Below are 15,632 nucleotides of genomic sequence, written 5' to 3' on the forward strand. Positions count from 1 at the left end.
TGGGATGGGACCACTGGATAGTATTGGTGGGTTCTGGATGGTTTTGATGATGGGCTCCTTTATGGCTGATGAGGAGTTCTCCATGGGGCCATTGGTTGGTATTCGTGGGTTCTGGATGGTCCCGGCAATGGACTTCTTTATGGCTGATGAGGAGTTCTCCTTGGGATGAGACCACTGTATAGTATTGGTGGGTTCTGGATGGTCTTGGTGATGGGCTCCTTTATGGCTGATGAAGAGTTCTCCTTGGGATGAGACCACTGGTTAGTATTGGTGGGTTCTGGATGGTCTTGGTGATGGGCTCCTTTATGGCTGATGAAGAGTTCTCCTTGGGATGAGACCACTGGTTAGTATTGGTGGGTTCTGGATGGTCTTGGTGATGGGCTCCTTTACGGCTGATGAGGAGTTCTCCTTGGGATGAGACCACTGGTTAGTATTGGTGGGTTCTGGATGGTCTTGGTGATGGGCTCCTTTATGGCTGATGAGGAGTTCTCCATGGGGCCATTGGTTGGTATGAGTGGGTTCTGGATGGTTTTGGTGATGGGCTCCTTTACGGCTGATGAGGAGTTCTCCTTGGGATGAGACCACTGGTTAGTATTGGTGGGTTCTGGATGGTCTTGGTGATGGGCTTCTTTATGGCTGATGAAGAGTTCTCCTTGGGATGAGACCACTGGTTAGTATTGGTGGGTTCTGGATGGTCTTGGTGATGGGCTCCTTTATGGCTGATGAAGAGTTCTCCTTGGGATGAGACCACTGGTTAGTATTGGTGGGTTCTGGATGGTCTTGGTGATGGGCTCCTTTACGGCTGATGAGGAGTTCTCCTTGGGATGAGACCACTGGTTAGTATTGGTGGGTTCTGGATGGTCCAGGCAATGGGCTTCTTACAGCTGATGAGGAGTTCTCCATGGGACCATAGGTCAGTATTGGTGGGTTCTGGATGGTATAGGCAATGGGCTTCTTACAGCTGATGAGGAGTTCTCTATGGGACCATAGATCGGTATTGGTGGGTTCTGGATGGTATAGGCAATGGGCTTCTTACAGCTGATGAGGAGTTCTCCATGGGGCCATTGGTTGGTATGAGTGGGTTCTGGATGGTCTTGGTGATGGGCTTCTTTATGGCTGATGAGGAGTTCTCCTTGGGATGAGACCACTGGTTAGTATTGGTGGGTTCTGGATGGTCTTGGTGATGGGCTTCTTTATGGCTGATGAGGAGTTCTCCTTGGGATGAGACCACTGGTTAGTATTGGTGGGTTCTGGATGGTCCTGGCAATGGACTTCTTTATGGCTGATGAGGAGTTCTCCTTGGGATGAGACCACTGGTTAGTATTGGTGGGTTCTGGATGGTCCTGGCAATGGACTTCTTTATGGCTGATGAGGAGTTCTCCTTGGGATGAGACCACTGGTTAGTATTGGTGGGTTCTGGATGGTCCTGGCAATGGACTTCTTTATGGCTGATGAGGAGTTCTCCTTGGGATGAGACCACTGGTTAGTATTGGTGGGTTCTGGATGGTCCTGGCAATGGACTTCTTTATGGCTGATGAGGAGTTCTCCTTGGGATGAGACCACTGGTTAGTATTGGTGGGTTCTGGATGGTCTTGGTGATGGGCTTCTTTATGGCTGATGAGGAGTTCTCCATTGGTTGGTATTGATGAAGGCTTTGGAAGACATTTATCAGGTCGGTGTCATTATTCCAGTGCTGGTACCTTCTCCTTACCTTCCTTCCCCCGCACAGTGTGGGAAGTGTGATGAGGGAATATATAAAGTGAATAATATGCGGTTGGTGGTAAGTTAAGAGTTGGTGTTGCGGGTTAATTTTTGGGCTTTGTCTGGGAATTAGGTTTACATGTTAGGATGAAGTGAAATATCAAGGGTTAATTTTCAGGATCACATTAGGGATGGTCTCTGTGGCCCGGTGTAGTAATTGAAGTGCATCTTGTACCATTAAAGTCCAGTGATAACACTCCAGTCATGTGACCCTGCCTAGGCCGGGAGAATGATGTCATCAATCTGTTTGAGCGAGGTGGAAGCATTTCCTCAGTCTCCTCCTTCACCAGTGATCACTTTTTCAGACTGTTCATTGTAACAAGGTGAGAGGAAGCAGCAGTGGTCTGGTCCCTGAGACTTCTGTGCACACATCTCTGAGTCGGCTTCCCAATCCAGGAAGTAGATGGTGAGTCTGGATGATGCCGGAGCAAAGATGGTGCCACCCTTCTGGAGAGAAAAGCAGATAAAGACATTGCACGGGGGAGTCCTTTGATCTCGTGGGAGACCGTCGTGTGGGAGTTGTAATTGTGGGAGACTATTGTGTGGGAGTTGTAATTGTGGGAGACCAATGTGTGGTAGTTGTAATTGTGGGAGGCCGTCGTGTGGGAGTTGTAATTGTGGGAGACCATCGTGTGGGAGTTGTAATTGTGGGAGACCATCGTGTGGGAGTTGTAATTGTAGGAGACTATTGTGTGGGAATTGTAATTGTGGGAGACCGTCGTGTGGGAGTTGTAATTGTGGGAGACTATTGTGTGGGAGTTGTAATTGTGGGAGGCCGTCGTGTGGGAGTTGTAATTGTAGGAGACCATCGTGTGGGAGTTGTAATTGTAGGAGACCGTCGTGTGGGAGTTGTAATTGTAGGAGACCGTCGTGTGGGAGTTGTAATTGTGGGAGGCCGTCGTGTGGGAGTTGTAATTGTGGGAGACCATCGTGTGGGAGTTGTAATTGTAGGAGACTATTGTGTGGGAATTGTAATTGTGGGAGACCGTCGTGTGGGAGTTGTAATTGTGGGAGACTATTGTGTGGGAGTTGTAATTGTGGGAGGCCGTCGTGTGGGAGTTGTAATTGTGGGAGGCCATCGTGTGGGAGTTGTAATTGTGGGAGGCCATCGTGTGGGAGTTGTAATTGTGGGAGGCCGTCGTGTGGGAGTTGTAATTGTAGGAGACCATCGTGTGGGAGTTGTAATTGTAGGAGACCGTCGTGTGGGAGTTGTAATTGTAGGAGACCGTCGTGTGGGAGTTGTAATTGTGGGAGGCCGTCGTGTGGGAGTTGTAATTGTAGGAGACCATCGTGTGGGAGTTGTAATTGTGGGAGACTAATGTGTGGGAGTTGTAATTGTGGGAGACCGTCGTGTGGGAGTTGTAATTGTAGGAGACCGTCGTGTGGGAGTTGTAATTGTGAGAGACTATTGTGTGGGAGTTGTAATTGTGGGAGACCATCGTGTGGGAGTTGTAATTGTGGGAGGCCGTCGTGTGGGAGTTGTAATTGTAGGAGACCATCGTGTGGGAGTTGTAATTGTAGGAGACCGTCGTGTGGGAGTTGTAATTGTAGGAGACCGTCGTGTGGGAGTTGTAATTGTAGGAGACCATCGTGTGGGAGTTGTAATTGTGGGAGGCCGTCGTGTGGGAGTTGTAATTGTAGGAGACCATCGTGTGGGAGTTGTAATTGTAGGAGACCATCGTGTGGGAGTTGTAATTGTGGGAGACTAATGTGTGGGAGTTGTAATTGTGGGAGACCGTCGTGTGGGAGTTGTAATTGTAGGAGACCGTCGTGTGGGAGTTGTAATTGTGGGAGGCCGTCGTGTGGGAGTTGTAATTGTAGGAGACCATCGTGTGGGAGTTGTAATTGTGGGAGGCCGTCGTGTGGGAGTTGTAATTGTGGGAGGCCATCGTGTGGGAGTTGTAATTGTGGGAGACCATCGTGTGGGAGTTGTAATTGTAGGAGACCAATGTGTGGGAGTTGTAATTATGGGAGGCCGTCGTGTGGGAGTTGTAATTGTGGGAGACCATCGTGTGGGAGTTGTAATTGTAGGAGACCATCGTGTGGGAGTTGTAATTATGGGAGGCCATCGTGTGGGAGTTGTAATAGTGGGAGACCATCGTGTGGGAGACCATTGTGTGGGACCATTTGCTTGGTGGTGGGACATTCCACTTGCTGCCCGTGATTCTTCTTTCTTGTAGTCTGATTGGTTCGGTGAGTCTTTCCATGTATTCGGTGTCTGCATTTGGTTCCATATTTCTCCGTACTCTTCCCAGGACATGCTCATGCAGCTGGCAAAGGCCGTTGCGAGTGCAGCAGCAGCTCTGGTACTGAAGGCGAAGAATGTAGCTGAGAGGACAGATGACCCCATGCAGCAGGCCCAAGTCATCGCTGCCGCCACCCAGTGCGCTCTTTCCACGTCTCAGCTGGTGGCGTGCACTAAGGTAGGAGATCTCAAGGTGCTCCCCTTCTCCATTCACCAAATCTGAGCACACTAAACAACCCATGCCCTTTCCCCCCAGGTTGTGGCACCAACCATCAGTTCCCCCGTGTGTCAGGAGCAGTTGTTGGAGGCCGGAAAGCAGGTGGCCAAGTCAGTGGAAGGCTGTGTGGAGTCTTCCAAAGAAGCTACCGGAGAGCCAGAACTGCTGAAGGCTGTCGGTGTGGCCGCATCTGCTGTCACCCAGGCGCTCAATGACCTCCTGCAACACATCAAGAAGAATGCCACCGGAGGACCTCCAACAGGCAGATACGACCAGGCCACCGACACCATCCTCAACGTGACCGAGAACATCTTCAGCTCCATGGGAGATGCCGGTCAGTCTGTATTCCGGGGAAGCGATTTATTTATATAGAGATTCTGGTGTGATCGATGTACAGATGTGACCGGGGGGGGGGCGATTGTCTGTTATGGGACAGTGGTGTGTGGTAGGGTGGGGGGGATTGTCCACTATTAGCCTGCAGGGGTATAGGAAAAAGGCTCTGAGGAACACAATGCCTTGTCACATGGCACAACTCCTCCCCTCCCCACCAATCACTGCAGAGATCTCTATCACTTTCTGTTATGGCAAAGGCAAAGTCACCTCTACAGGAGGCAGTCAGGCAAAGTCACCTCCCTACAGGAGGAAGTCAGGCAAAGTCACCTCCCTACAGGAGGAAGTCAGGCAAAGTCACCTCCCTACAGGAGGAAGTCAGGCAAAGTCACCTCCCTACAGGAGGAAGTCAGGCAAAGTCACCTCCCTACAGGAGGAAGTCAGGCAAAGTCACCCTGCTACAGGAGGAAGTCAGGCAAAGTCACCCCCCTACAGGAGGAAGTCAGGCAAAGTCACCCCCCTACAGGAGGAAGTCAGGCAAAGTCACCCCCCTACAGGAGGAAGTCAGGCAAAGTCACCTCCCTACAGGAGGAAGTCAGGCAAAGTCACCTCCCTACAGGAGGAAGTCAGGCAAAGTCACCCTGCTACAGGAGGAAGTCAGGCTTTTTTTACCCCCCTACAAGAGGAAGTCAGGCAAAGTCACCCCGCTACAGGAGGAAGTCAGGCAAAGTCACCCCCCTACAGGAGGAAGTCAGGCAAAGTCACCCCCCTACAGGAGGAAGTCAGGCAAAGTCACCCCCCTACAGGAGGAAGTCAGGCAAAGTCACCTCTACAGGAGGCAGTCAGGCAAAGTCACCCCCCTACAGGAGAAAGTCAGGCAAAGTCACCCCACTACAGGAGGAAGTCAGGGAAAGTCACCCCCCTACAGGAGGAAGTCAGGCAAAGTCACCCCCCTACAGGAGGAAGTCAGGCAAAGTCACCCTGCTACAGGAGGAAGTCAGGCTTTTTTTACCCCCCTACAAGAGGAAGTCAGGCAAAGTCACCCCATACAGGAGGAAGTCAGGCAAAGTCACCCCCCTACAGGAGGAAGTCAGGCAAAGTCACCTCTACAGGAGGCAGTCAGGCAAAGTCACCCCCCTACAGGAGGAAGTCAAGCAAAGTCACCTCTACAGGAGGCAGTCAGGCAAAGTCACCCCCCTACAGGAGGAAGTCAAGCAAAGTCACCCCCCTACAGGAGGAAGTCAGGGAAAGTCACCCCCCTACAGGAGGAAGTCAGGCAAAGTCACCCCCCTACAGGAGGAAGTCAGGCAAAGTCACCCTGCTACAGGAGGAAGTCAGGCTTTTTTTACCCCCCTACAAGAGGAAGTCAGGCAAAGTCACCCCCTACAGGAGGAAGTCAGGCAAAGTCACCCCGCTACAGGAGGAAGTCAGGCAAAGTCATCCCCCTACAGGAGGAAGTCAGGGAACGTCACCCCCTACAGGAGGAAGTCAGGGAAAGTCACCCCCCTACAGGAGGAAGTCAGGCAAAGTCACCCCCCTACAGGAGGAAGTCAGGCAAAGTCACCTCTACAGGAGGCAGTCAGGCAAAGTCACCCCCCTACAGGAGGAAGTCAGGCAAAGTCACCCCACTACAGGAGGAAGTCAGGGAAAGTCACCCCCCTACAGGAGGAAGTCAGGCAAAGTCACCCCCCTACAGGAGGAAGTCAGGCAAAGTCACCCTGCTACAGGAGGAAGTCAGGCTTTTTTTACCCCCCTACAAGAGGAAGTCAGGCAAAGTCACCCCATACAGGAGGAAGTCAGGCAAAGTCACCCCCCTACAGGAGGAAGTCAGGCAAAGTCACCTCTACAGGAGGCAGTCAGGCAAAGTCACCCCCCTACAGGAGGAAGTCAAGCAAAGTCACCTCTACAGGAGGCAGTCAGGCAAAGTCACCCCCCTACAGGAGGCAGTCAAGCAAAGTCACCCCCCTACAGGAGGAAGTCAGGGAAAGTCACCCCCCTACAGGAGGAAGTCAGGCAAAGTCACCCCCCTACAGGAGGAAGTCAGGCAAAGTCACCCTGCTACAGGAGGAAGTCAGGCTTTTTTTACCCCCCTACAAGAGGAAGTCAGGCAAAGTCACCCCCTACAGGAGGAAGTCAGGCAAAGTCACCCCGCTACAGGAGGAAGTCAGGCAAAGTCATCCCCCTACAGGAGGAAGTCAGGGAACGTCACCCCCCTACAGGAGGAAGTCAGGGAACGTCACCCCCTACAGGAGGAAGTCAGGGAAAGTCACCCCCCTACAGGAGGAAGTCAGGCAAAGTCACCCCCCTACAGGAGGAAGTCAGGCAAAGTCACCTCTACAGGAGGCAGTCAGGCAAAGTCACCCCCCTACAGGAGGAAGTCAGGCAAAGTCACCCCACTACAGGAGGAAGTCAGGGAAAGTCACCCCCCTACAGGAGGAAGTCAGGCAAAGTCACCCCCCTACAGGAGGAAGTCAGGCAAAGTCACCCTGCTACAGGAGGAAGTCAGGCTTTTTTTACCCCCCTACAAGAGGAAGTCAGGCAAAGTCACCCCATACAGGAGGAAGTCAGGCAAAGTCACCCCCCTACAGGAGGAAGTCAGGCAAAGTCACCTCTACAGGAGGCAGTCAGGCAAAGTCACCCCCCTACAGGAGGAAGTCAAGCAAAGTCACCTCTACAGGAGGCAGTCAGGCAAAGTCACCCCCCTACAGGAGGAAGTCAAGCAAAGTCACCCCCCTACAGGAGGAAGTCAGGCAAAGTCACCCCCCTACAGGAGGAAGTCAGGCAAAGTCACCCCCCTACAGGAGGAAGTCAGGCAAAGTCACCCTGCTACAGGAGGAAGTCAGGCTTTTTTTACCCCCCCTACAAGAGGAAGTCAGGCAAAGTCACCCCCTACAGGAGGAAGTCAGGCAAAGTCACCCCGCTACAGGAGGAAGTCAGGCAAAGTCATCCCCCTACAGGAGGAAGTCAGGGAACGTCACCCCCTACAGGAGGAAGTCAGGGAACGTCACCCCCTACAGGAGGAAGTCAGGGAAAGTCACCCCCCTACAGGAGGAAGTCAGGCAAAGTCACCCCCTACAGGAGGAAGTCAGGCAAAGTCACCTCTACACAGGAGGAAGTCAGGCAAAGTCACCCCCCTACAGAAGGAAGTCAGGCAAAGTCACCCCCCTACAGGAGGAAGTCAGGCTAAGTCACCCCATACAGGAGGAAGTCAGGCAAAGTCACCCCCTACAAGAGGAAGTCAGGCAAAGTCACCCCCCTACAGGAGGAAGTCAGGCTAAGTCACCCCCCTACAGGAGGAAGTCGGGCAAAGTCACCCCCTACAGGAGGAAGTCAGGCAAAGTCACCCTGCTACAGGAGGAAGTCAGGCTTTTTTTTACCCCCCTACAAGAGGAAGTCAGGCAAAGTCACCCCCCTACAGGAGGAAGTCAGGCAAAGTCACCCCCCTACAGGAGGAAGTCAGGCAAAGTCACCCCCCTACAGGAGGAAGTCAGGCAAAGTCACCTCTACACAGGAGGAAGTCAGGCAAAGTCACCCCCCTACAGAAGAAAGTCAGGCAAAGTCACCCCCCTACAGGAGGAAGTCAGGCTAAGTCACCCCATACAGGAGGAAGTCAGGCAAAGTCACCCCATACAGGAGGAAGTCAGGCAAAGTCACCCCATACAGGAGGAAGTCAGGCAAAGTTACCCCCCTACAGGAGGAAGTCAGGCAAAGTCACCCCCTACAGGAGGAAGTCAGGCTTTGTCACCCCCTACAGGAGGAAGTCAGGCTTTGTCACCCCCCCTACAGGAGGAATTCAGGCAAAGTCACCCCCCTACAGAAGGAAGTCAGGCAAAGTCACCCCTACAGGAGGGATTTTTATGACTTTCTTTAATACCCCGGGTGTCTCACCTGCCTTCCATTGAAGCTAATAGAGTGCAGACTGTGCTCCATTAGCGTCTTCCCTGGCCGCAGGCATGGTGGGTTTTCGCACTGTGGGGGTCATGGAAAGCAGGCGGATCACTTTCATTGCAAGGCCAACAGTCGGCTTGTGAAATGTGGGCTCCCGGAGATGGCGGTAAAAGGGTTAAACCTTTAATAAAACAATCATTTCATCTGGAGGTGAGCTGTAATCGTAATCCATCTTGTATGTGTGATCTGCGCTCATATTTCGATTGGTCTGTAGGAGAAATGGTGCGCCAGGCGCGTATACTCGCTCAGGCCACGTCGGATCTGGTGGGCGCCATCAAGGCGGATGCCGAACAGGAAAGCGATTTGGAGAATTCTCGGAAACTTCTCAGCGCGGCCAAACTGCTCGCCGATGCCACGGCGCGGATGGTGGAAGCGGCCAAGGTGCGTTCTAAGGTTGTGACGCCGTGATTTTCAGGAGATGAAGGGGTCGCGGTTTGTCTCATGACTCTCTCTCTCTCTCTCTGCAGGGTGCTGCTGCCAATCCAGACAGCGAGGAGCAACAACAGAAGCTGCGTGAAGCCGCGGAGGGTCTACGTATGGCCACCAACGCCGCCGCACAGAACGCCATCAAGAAGAAGCTGGTGCACAAGCTGGAGGTGCGTGTTGTGGCGGGTGACCGGTAAATGTCCTGAATTGTCCCCCAGATGGAGACACATGGAGTCTGATTCAGATTAGGGCGGAGTTAAATGTGAACAGCAACCAATTCACCCTTCTGGTATCTGTTTTTAATTTTTTTTCAGCAAGCAGCCAAACAGGCGGCCGCCTCAGCCACACAGACCATCGCGGCAGCACAGAACGCCGCGTCCAGCAACAAGAACCCCGCCGCCCAGCAACAGCTGGTACAAAGCTGCAAGGTGTGTGATCTGCATGGCACGTCTGCCCTTACCCTCCACCCATGGCTGTGCCTCCCTTCCTGATCTCTATACCGTATCATCGGTCTGTCCTGCACCCCGCACGCCTCTACCATCCCCATATTCCTCCTTGGGCCTCATCCATACTGGATTTTCTTCTAGAATCCATTTATCATTAATAAAATGTAGAACATACTAGAACAGATCACAAAGTATCCAACGTACAAGTGAACGTCCCAATAAAGGGTAAAACGGGACCAAGACGAGGACAGTACAGGATTTCCAGACACAGTCATGTTACCTGGCTTTCCAATAAATGGACAGGTTGTCCTATTAGTGTAATTCTATTTAGCTGCAGAATCTGGCCTTGTATGGGGTCATCATCTGCTCCAGGCCGTGATATGTAGACCAATATCAGTGCTTACTGACATGTGGTGGGATATTAGAGACCCTTTTACATGATGTGGCTTGTGGTGGGACATTAGAGACCCTTTTACATGATGTGGCATGTGGTGGGACGTTAGAGAACCTTTTATATGATGTAGCATGTGGTGGGACATTAGAGAACCTTTTACATGATGTGGCGTGTGGTGGGACATTAGAGACCCTTTTACATGATGTGGCGTGTGGTGGGACATTAGAGACCCTTTTACATGATGTGGCGTGTGGTGGGACATTAGAGAACCTTTTATATGATGTGGCGTGTGGTGGGACATTAGAGAACCTTTTACATGATGTGGCGTGTGGTGGGACGTTAGAGAACCTTTTATATGATGTGGCATGTGGTGGGACATTAGAGAACCTTTTACATGATGTGGTGTGTGGTGGGAAATTAGAGAACCTTTTACATGATGTGGCGTGTGGTGGGACATTAGAGAACCTTTTATATGATGTGGTGGGACGTTAGAGAACCTTTTATATGATGTGGCGTGTGGTGGGACATTAGAGAACCTTTTACATGATGTGGCGTGTGGTGGGACATTAGAGAACCTTTTACATGATGTGGCGTGTGGTGGGACATTAGAGAACCTTTTACATGATGTGGCGTGTGGTGGGACATTAGAGAACCTTTTGCATGATGTGGTGGGACGTTAGAGAACCTTTTACATGATGTGGCGTGTGGTGGGACATTAGAGAACCTTTTACATGATGTGGTGGGACGTTAGAGAACCTTTTACATGATGTGGTGTGTGGTGGGACATTAGAGAACCTTTTACATGATGTGGCGTGTGGTGGGACATTAGAGAACCTTTTACATGATGTGGTGGGACGTTAGAGAACCTTTTACATGATGTGGCGTGTGGTGGGACATTAGAGAACCTTTTACATGATGTGGCGTGTGGTGGGACGTTAGAGAACCTTTTACATGATGTGGCGTGTGGTGGGACATTAGAGAACCTTTTACATGATGTGGCGTGTGGTGGGACATTAGAGAACCTTTTACATGATGTGGTGGGACGTTAGAGAACCTTTTACATGATGTGGCGTGTGGTGGGACATTAGAGAACCTTTTACATGATGTGGTGGGACGTTAGAGAACCTTTTACATGATGTGGCGTGTGGTGGGACATTAGGGAACCTTTTACATGATGTGGCGTGTGGTGGGACGTTAGGGAACCTTTTACATGATGTGGCGTGTGGTGGGACATTAGAGAACCTTTTACATGATGTGGCGTGTGGTGGGACGTTAGAGAACCTTTCATATGGTGTGTCTTCACATTCATGAACGTTCGGTTACCTTTGTCCCGCAGGTTGTGGCAGACCAGATCCCGATGTTGGTTCAGGGAGTTCGAGGCAGCCAATCACAGCCGGAGAGCCCGAGCGCCCAACTGTCCCTCATCAGTGCCAGCCAGAACTTCCTGCAGGTGCCGTACTTCTACCACTTGTGTCATGGTGACATACCAGTCTTGACTGTGTCTTCTCTACCATTTCCCCCTGCAACCAATCTCACCCTGTGCTTCCTTTCATTACAGCCTGGCGGTAAACTCGTGGCTGCTGGGAAGGCGGCCGTCCCCACTGTCTCGGATCCGGCGTCCGCCATGCAACTTGGTCAGTGCACAAAGAACTTGGCTGCCGCTCTTGCTGAGCTCCGCACCGCCGCACAGAAGGTACGTCAATCGCTGGAATAGTCAATGCCCAATACAGAGGTGGGGTGCACAGGGCGTGGATGTATGTTTACAGTGATTGTGTATGTGGTGGGGAGCCACTTATTTCTAGTGTGGGTGGTGTGCAGGCGGTGGTGCATGAGTCTGTGGGTGGTGTACAGGTGGAGATGTAAGAGTCTGTGGGAGGTGGGCGGTGTACAGGCGGTGGTGTATGAATCTGTGGGATGTGGGCGGTGTACAGGCGGTGGTGTATGAATCTGTGGGATGTGGGCGGTGTACAGGCGGTGGTGCATGAGTCTGTGGGAGGTGGGCTGTGTGCAGGTGTTGGTGTATGAATCTGTGGGTGGTGTGGTGGTGTATGAGTCTGTGGGAGGTGGGTGGTGTACAGGTGGAGATGTATGAGTCTGTGGGAGGTGGGTGGTGTGCAGGCGGTGGTGTATGAGTCTGTGGGAGGTGGGTGGTGTACAGGTCGTGATGTATGAATCTGTGGGAGGTGGGCGGTGTGCAGGTGTTGGTGTATGAATCTGTGGGTGGTGTGGTGGTGTATGAGTCTGTGGGAGGTGGGCGGTGTGCAGGTGTTGGTGTATGAATCTGTGGGTGGTGTGGTGGTGTATGAGTCTGTGGGAGGTGGGCGGTGTGCAGGTGGAGATGTATGAGTCTGTGGGAGGTGGGTGGTGTACAGGTCGTAATGTATGAATCTGTGGGAGGTGGGCGGTGTGCAGGTGGTGGTGTATGAGTCTTGGGGTGATGGGTGGTGTGGTGGTGTATGTGTCTGTGGGAGGTGGGCATTGTGCAGGTGGTGGTGTAGTGGGACATAAGAGAACCTTTTATATGACGTGGTGGGACATTAGAGAACCTTTTGTGCAGATGGTGGAGGTGTGTGGTTTGGAGATGGGGTTGGATGATGTTTGGTTTGGTTGGTGGAAATGTGTAGTTTGGAGACAGGGTTGGATGAGGTTTGGTCTGGTTGCTGAAGATGTATGTTTTGGAGCCGGGGTTGGATGAGGTTTGGTCTGGTTGGTGGAGATGTATAGTATTGAGCCGGGGTTGGATGAGGTTTGGTCTGGTTGCTGGAGATGTGTAGTTTGGAGGAGGTTTGTTCTGGTTGCTGGAGATATGTGGTTTGGAGCCGGGGTTGGATGAGGTTTGGTCTCTTTGTGGAGATGTGTGGTTTGGAGACGGGGTTGGATGAGGTTTGGTCTGGTTGGTGGAGGTGTGTAGTTTGGAGCCGGGGTTGGATGAGGTTTGGTCTGGTTGGTGAAGATGTGTAGTTTGGATGAGGTTTGGTCTGGTTGCTGGAGATGTGTGGTTTGGAGCTGGGGTTGGATGAGGTTTGGCCTGGTTGGTGGAGGTGTGTGGTTTGGAGACGGGGTTGGATGAGGTTTGGTCTGGTTGGTGGAGGTGTGTGGTTTGGAGACGGGGTTAGATGAGGTTTGGTCTGGTTGGTGGAGATGTGTGGTTTGGAGCCGGGGTTGGATGAGGTTTGGTCTGGTTGGTGGAGGTGTGTGGTTTGGAGCCGGGGTTAGATGAGGTTTGGTCTGGTTGGTGGAGATGTGTGGTTTGGAGACGGGGTTGGATGAGGTTTGGTCTGGTTGGTGGAGATGTGTGGTTTGGAGACGGGGTTGGATGAGGTTTGGTCTGGTTGGTGGAGGTGTGTGGTTTAGAGACGGGGTTGGATGAGGTTTGGTCTGGTTGGTGGAGGTGTGTGGTTTGGAGACGGGGTTAGATGAGGTTTGGTCTTGGTGTGGAGATGTGTGGTTTGGTCTGGTTGGTGGAGGTGTGTGGTTTGGAGCCGGGGTTAGATGAGGTTTGATTTGGTGTGGAGATGTGTGGTTTGGAGACGGGGTTGGAAGAGGTTTGGTCTGGTTGGTGGAGATGTGTGGTTTGGAGACGGGGTTGGATGAGGTTTGGTCTTGGTGTGGAGATGTGTGGTTTGGAGACGGGTTTGGATGAGGTTTGGTCTGGTTGCTGGAGGTGTGTGGTTTGGAGCCGGGGTTGGATGAGGTTTGGTCTGGTTGGTGGAGATGTGTGGTTTGGAGCCGGGGTTGGATGAGGTTTGGTCTTGGTGTGGAGATGTGTGGTTTGGAGCCGGGGTTGGATGAGGTTTGGTCCGATTGGTGGAGATGTGTGGTTTGGAGCCGGGGTTGGATGAGGTTTGGTCCGATTGGTGGAGATGTGTGGTTTGGAGCCGGGGTTGGATGAGGTTTGGTCTGGTTGGTGGAGATGTGTGGTTTGGAGCTGGGGTTGGATGAGGTTTGGTCTGGTTGGTGGAGATGTGTGGTTTGGAGACGGGGTTGGATGAGGTTTGGGATGGTTGGTGGAGGTGTGTGGTTTGGAGACGGGGTTGGATGAGGTTTGGGATGGTTGGTGGAGGTGTGTGGTTTGGAGACAATGTTGGATGAGGTTTGGTCTGGTTGGTGGAGATGTGTGGTTTGGAGACGGGGTTGGATGAGGTTTGGTCTGGTTGGTGGAGATGTGTGGTTTGGAGACGGGGTTGGATGAGGTTTGGTCTGGTTGGTGGAGGTGTGTGGTTTAGAGACGGGGTTGGATGAGGTTTGGTCTGGTTGGTGGAGGTGTGTGGTTTGGAGACGGGGTTGGAAGAGGTTTGGTCTGGTTGGTGGAGATGTGTGGTTTGGAGACGGGGTTGGATGAGGTTTGGTCTGGTTGGTGGAGATGTGTGGTTTGGAGACGGGGTTGGATGAGGTTTGGTCTGGTTGGTGGAGGTGTGTGGTTTAGAGACGGGGTTGGATGAGGTTTGGTCTGGTTGGTGGAGGTGTGTGGTTTGGAGACGGGGTTGGAAGAGGTTTGGTCTGGTTGGTGGAGATGTGTGGTTTGGAGACGGGGTTGGATGAGGTTTGGTCTGGTTGGTGGAGATGTGTGGTTTGGAGACGGGGTTGGATGAGGTTTGGTCTGGTTGGTGGAGATGTGTGGTTTGGAGACGGGGTTGGATGAGGTTTGGTCTGGTTGGTGGAGATGTGTGGTTTGGAGACGGGGTTGGATGAGGTTTGGTCTGGTTGGTGGAGGTGTGTGGTTTAGAGACGGGGTTGGATGAGGTTTGGTCTGGTTGGTGGAGGTGTGTGGTTTGGAGACGGGGTTAGATGAGGTTTGGTCTTGGTGTGGAGATGTGTGGTTTGGTCTGGTTGGTGGAGGTGTGTGGTTTGGAGCCGGGGTTAGATGAGGTTTGATTTGGTGTGGAGATGTGTGGTTTGGAGACGGGGTTGGAAGAGGTTTGGTCTGGTTGGTGGAGATGTGTGGTTTGGAGACGGGGTTGGATGAGGTTTGGTCTTGGTGTGGAGATGTGTGGTTTGGAGACGGGTTTGGATGAGGTTTGGTCTGGTTGCTGGAGGTGTGTGGTTTGGAGCCGGGGTTGGATGAGGTTTGGTCTGGTTGGTGGAGATGTGTGGTTTGGAGCTGGGGTTGGATGAGGTTTGGTCTGGTTGGTGGAGATGTGTGGTTTGGAGACGGGGTTGGATGAGGTTTGGGATGGTTGGTGGAGGTGTGTGGTTTGGAGACGGGGTTGGATGAGGTTTGGGATGGTTGGTGGAGGTGTGTGGTTTGGAGACAATGTTGGATGAGGTTTGGTCTGGTTGGTGGAGATGTGTGGTTTGGAGACGGGGTTGGAAGAGGTTTGGTCTGGTTGGTGGAGATGTGTGGTTTGGAGACGGGGTTGGATGAGGTTTGGTCTGGTTGGTGGAGATGTGTGGTTTGGAGACGGGGTTGGATGAGGTTTGGTCTGGTTGGTGGAGGTGTGTGGTTTAGAGACGGGGTTGGATGAGGTTTGGTCTGGTTGGTGGAGGTGTGTGGTTTGGAGACGGGGTTGGAAGAGGTTTGGTCTGGTTGGTGGAGATGTGTGGTTTGGAGACGGGGTTGGATGAGGTTTGGTCTGATTGGTGGAGATGTGTGGTTTGGAGACGGGGTTGGATGAGGTTTGGTCTGGTTGGTGGAGATGTGTGGTTTGGAGCTGGGGTTGGATGAGGTTTGGTCTGGTTGGTGGAGATGTGTGGTTTGGAGACGGGGTTGGATGAGGTTTGGGATGGTTGGTGGAGGTGTGTGGTTTGGAGACGGGGTTGGATGAGGTTTGGGATGGTTGGTGGAGGTGTGTGGTTTGGAGACAATGTTGGATGAGGTTTGGTCTGGTTGGTGGAGATGTGTGGTTTGGAGACGGGGTTGGAAGA

The 15,632-nt window shown here is 52.4% G+C and overlaps 1 protein-coding gene across 1 annotated transcript in view; it reads left to right on the forward strand.

Moving 5' to 3' along the window:
• Nucleotides 1-15,632, forward strand: part of LOC149428417 (talin-1-like) — a gene marked incomplete at its 3' end in the record, with an annotated part of 143,341 nt that overhangs the window by 86,486 nt on the left and 41,223 nt on the right. Inside the window, 7 exon segments of the mRNA XM_089667438.1 lie at nt 4,017-4,184; nt 4,263-4,557; nt 8,716-8,882; nt 8,969-9,097; nt 9,242-9,355; nt 11,104-11,217; nt 11,326-11,460. Coding sequence (XP_089523564.1) covers nt 4,017-4,184; nt 4,263-4,557; nt 8,716-8,882; nt 8,969-9,097; nt 9,242-9,355; nt 11,104-11,217; nt 11,326-11,460 — 1,122 coding nt within the window.

Source organism: Staurois parvus, unplaced genomic scaffold (assembly GCF_062004578.1).
Source record: "Staurois parvus isolate SC_StPar_1 unplaced genomic scaffold, SC_StPar_1.0 ptg003253l, whole genome shotgun sequence".
In the NCBI taxonomy this organism is placed as follows: Eukaryota; Metazoa; Chordata; class Amphibia; order Anura; family Ranidae; genus Staurois; species Staurois parvus.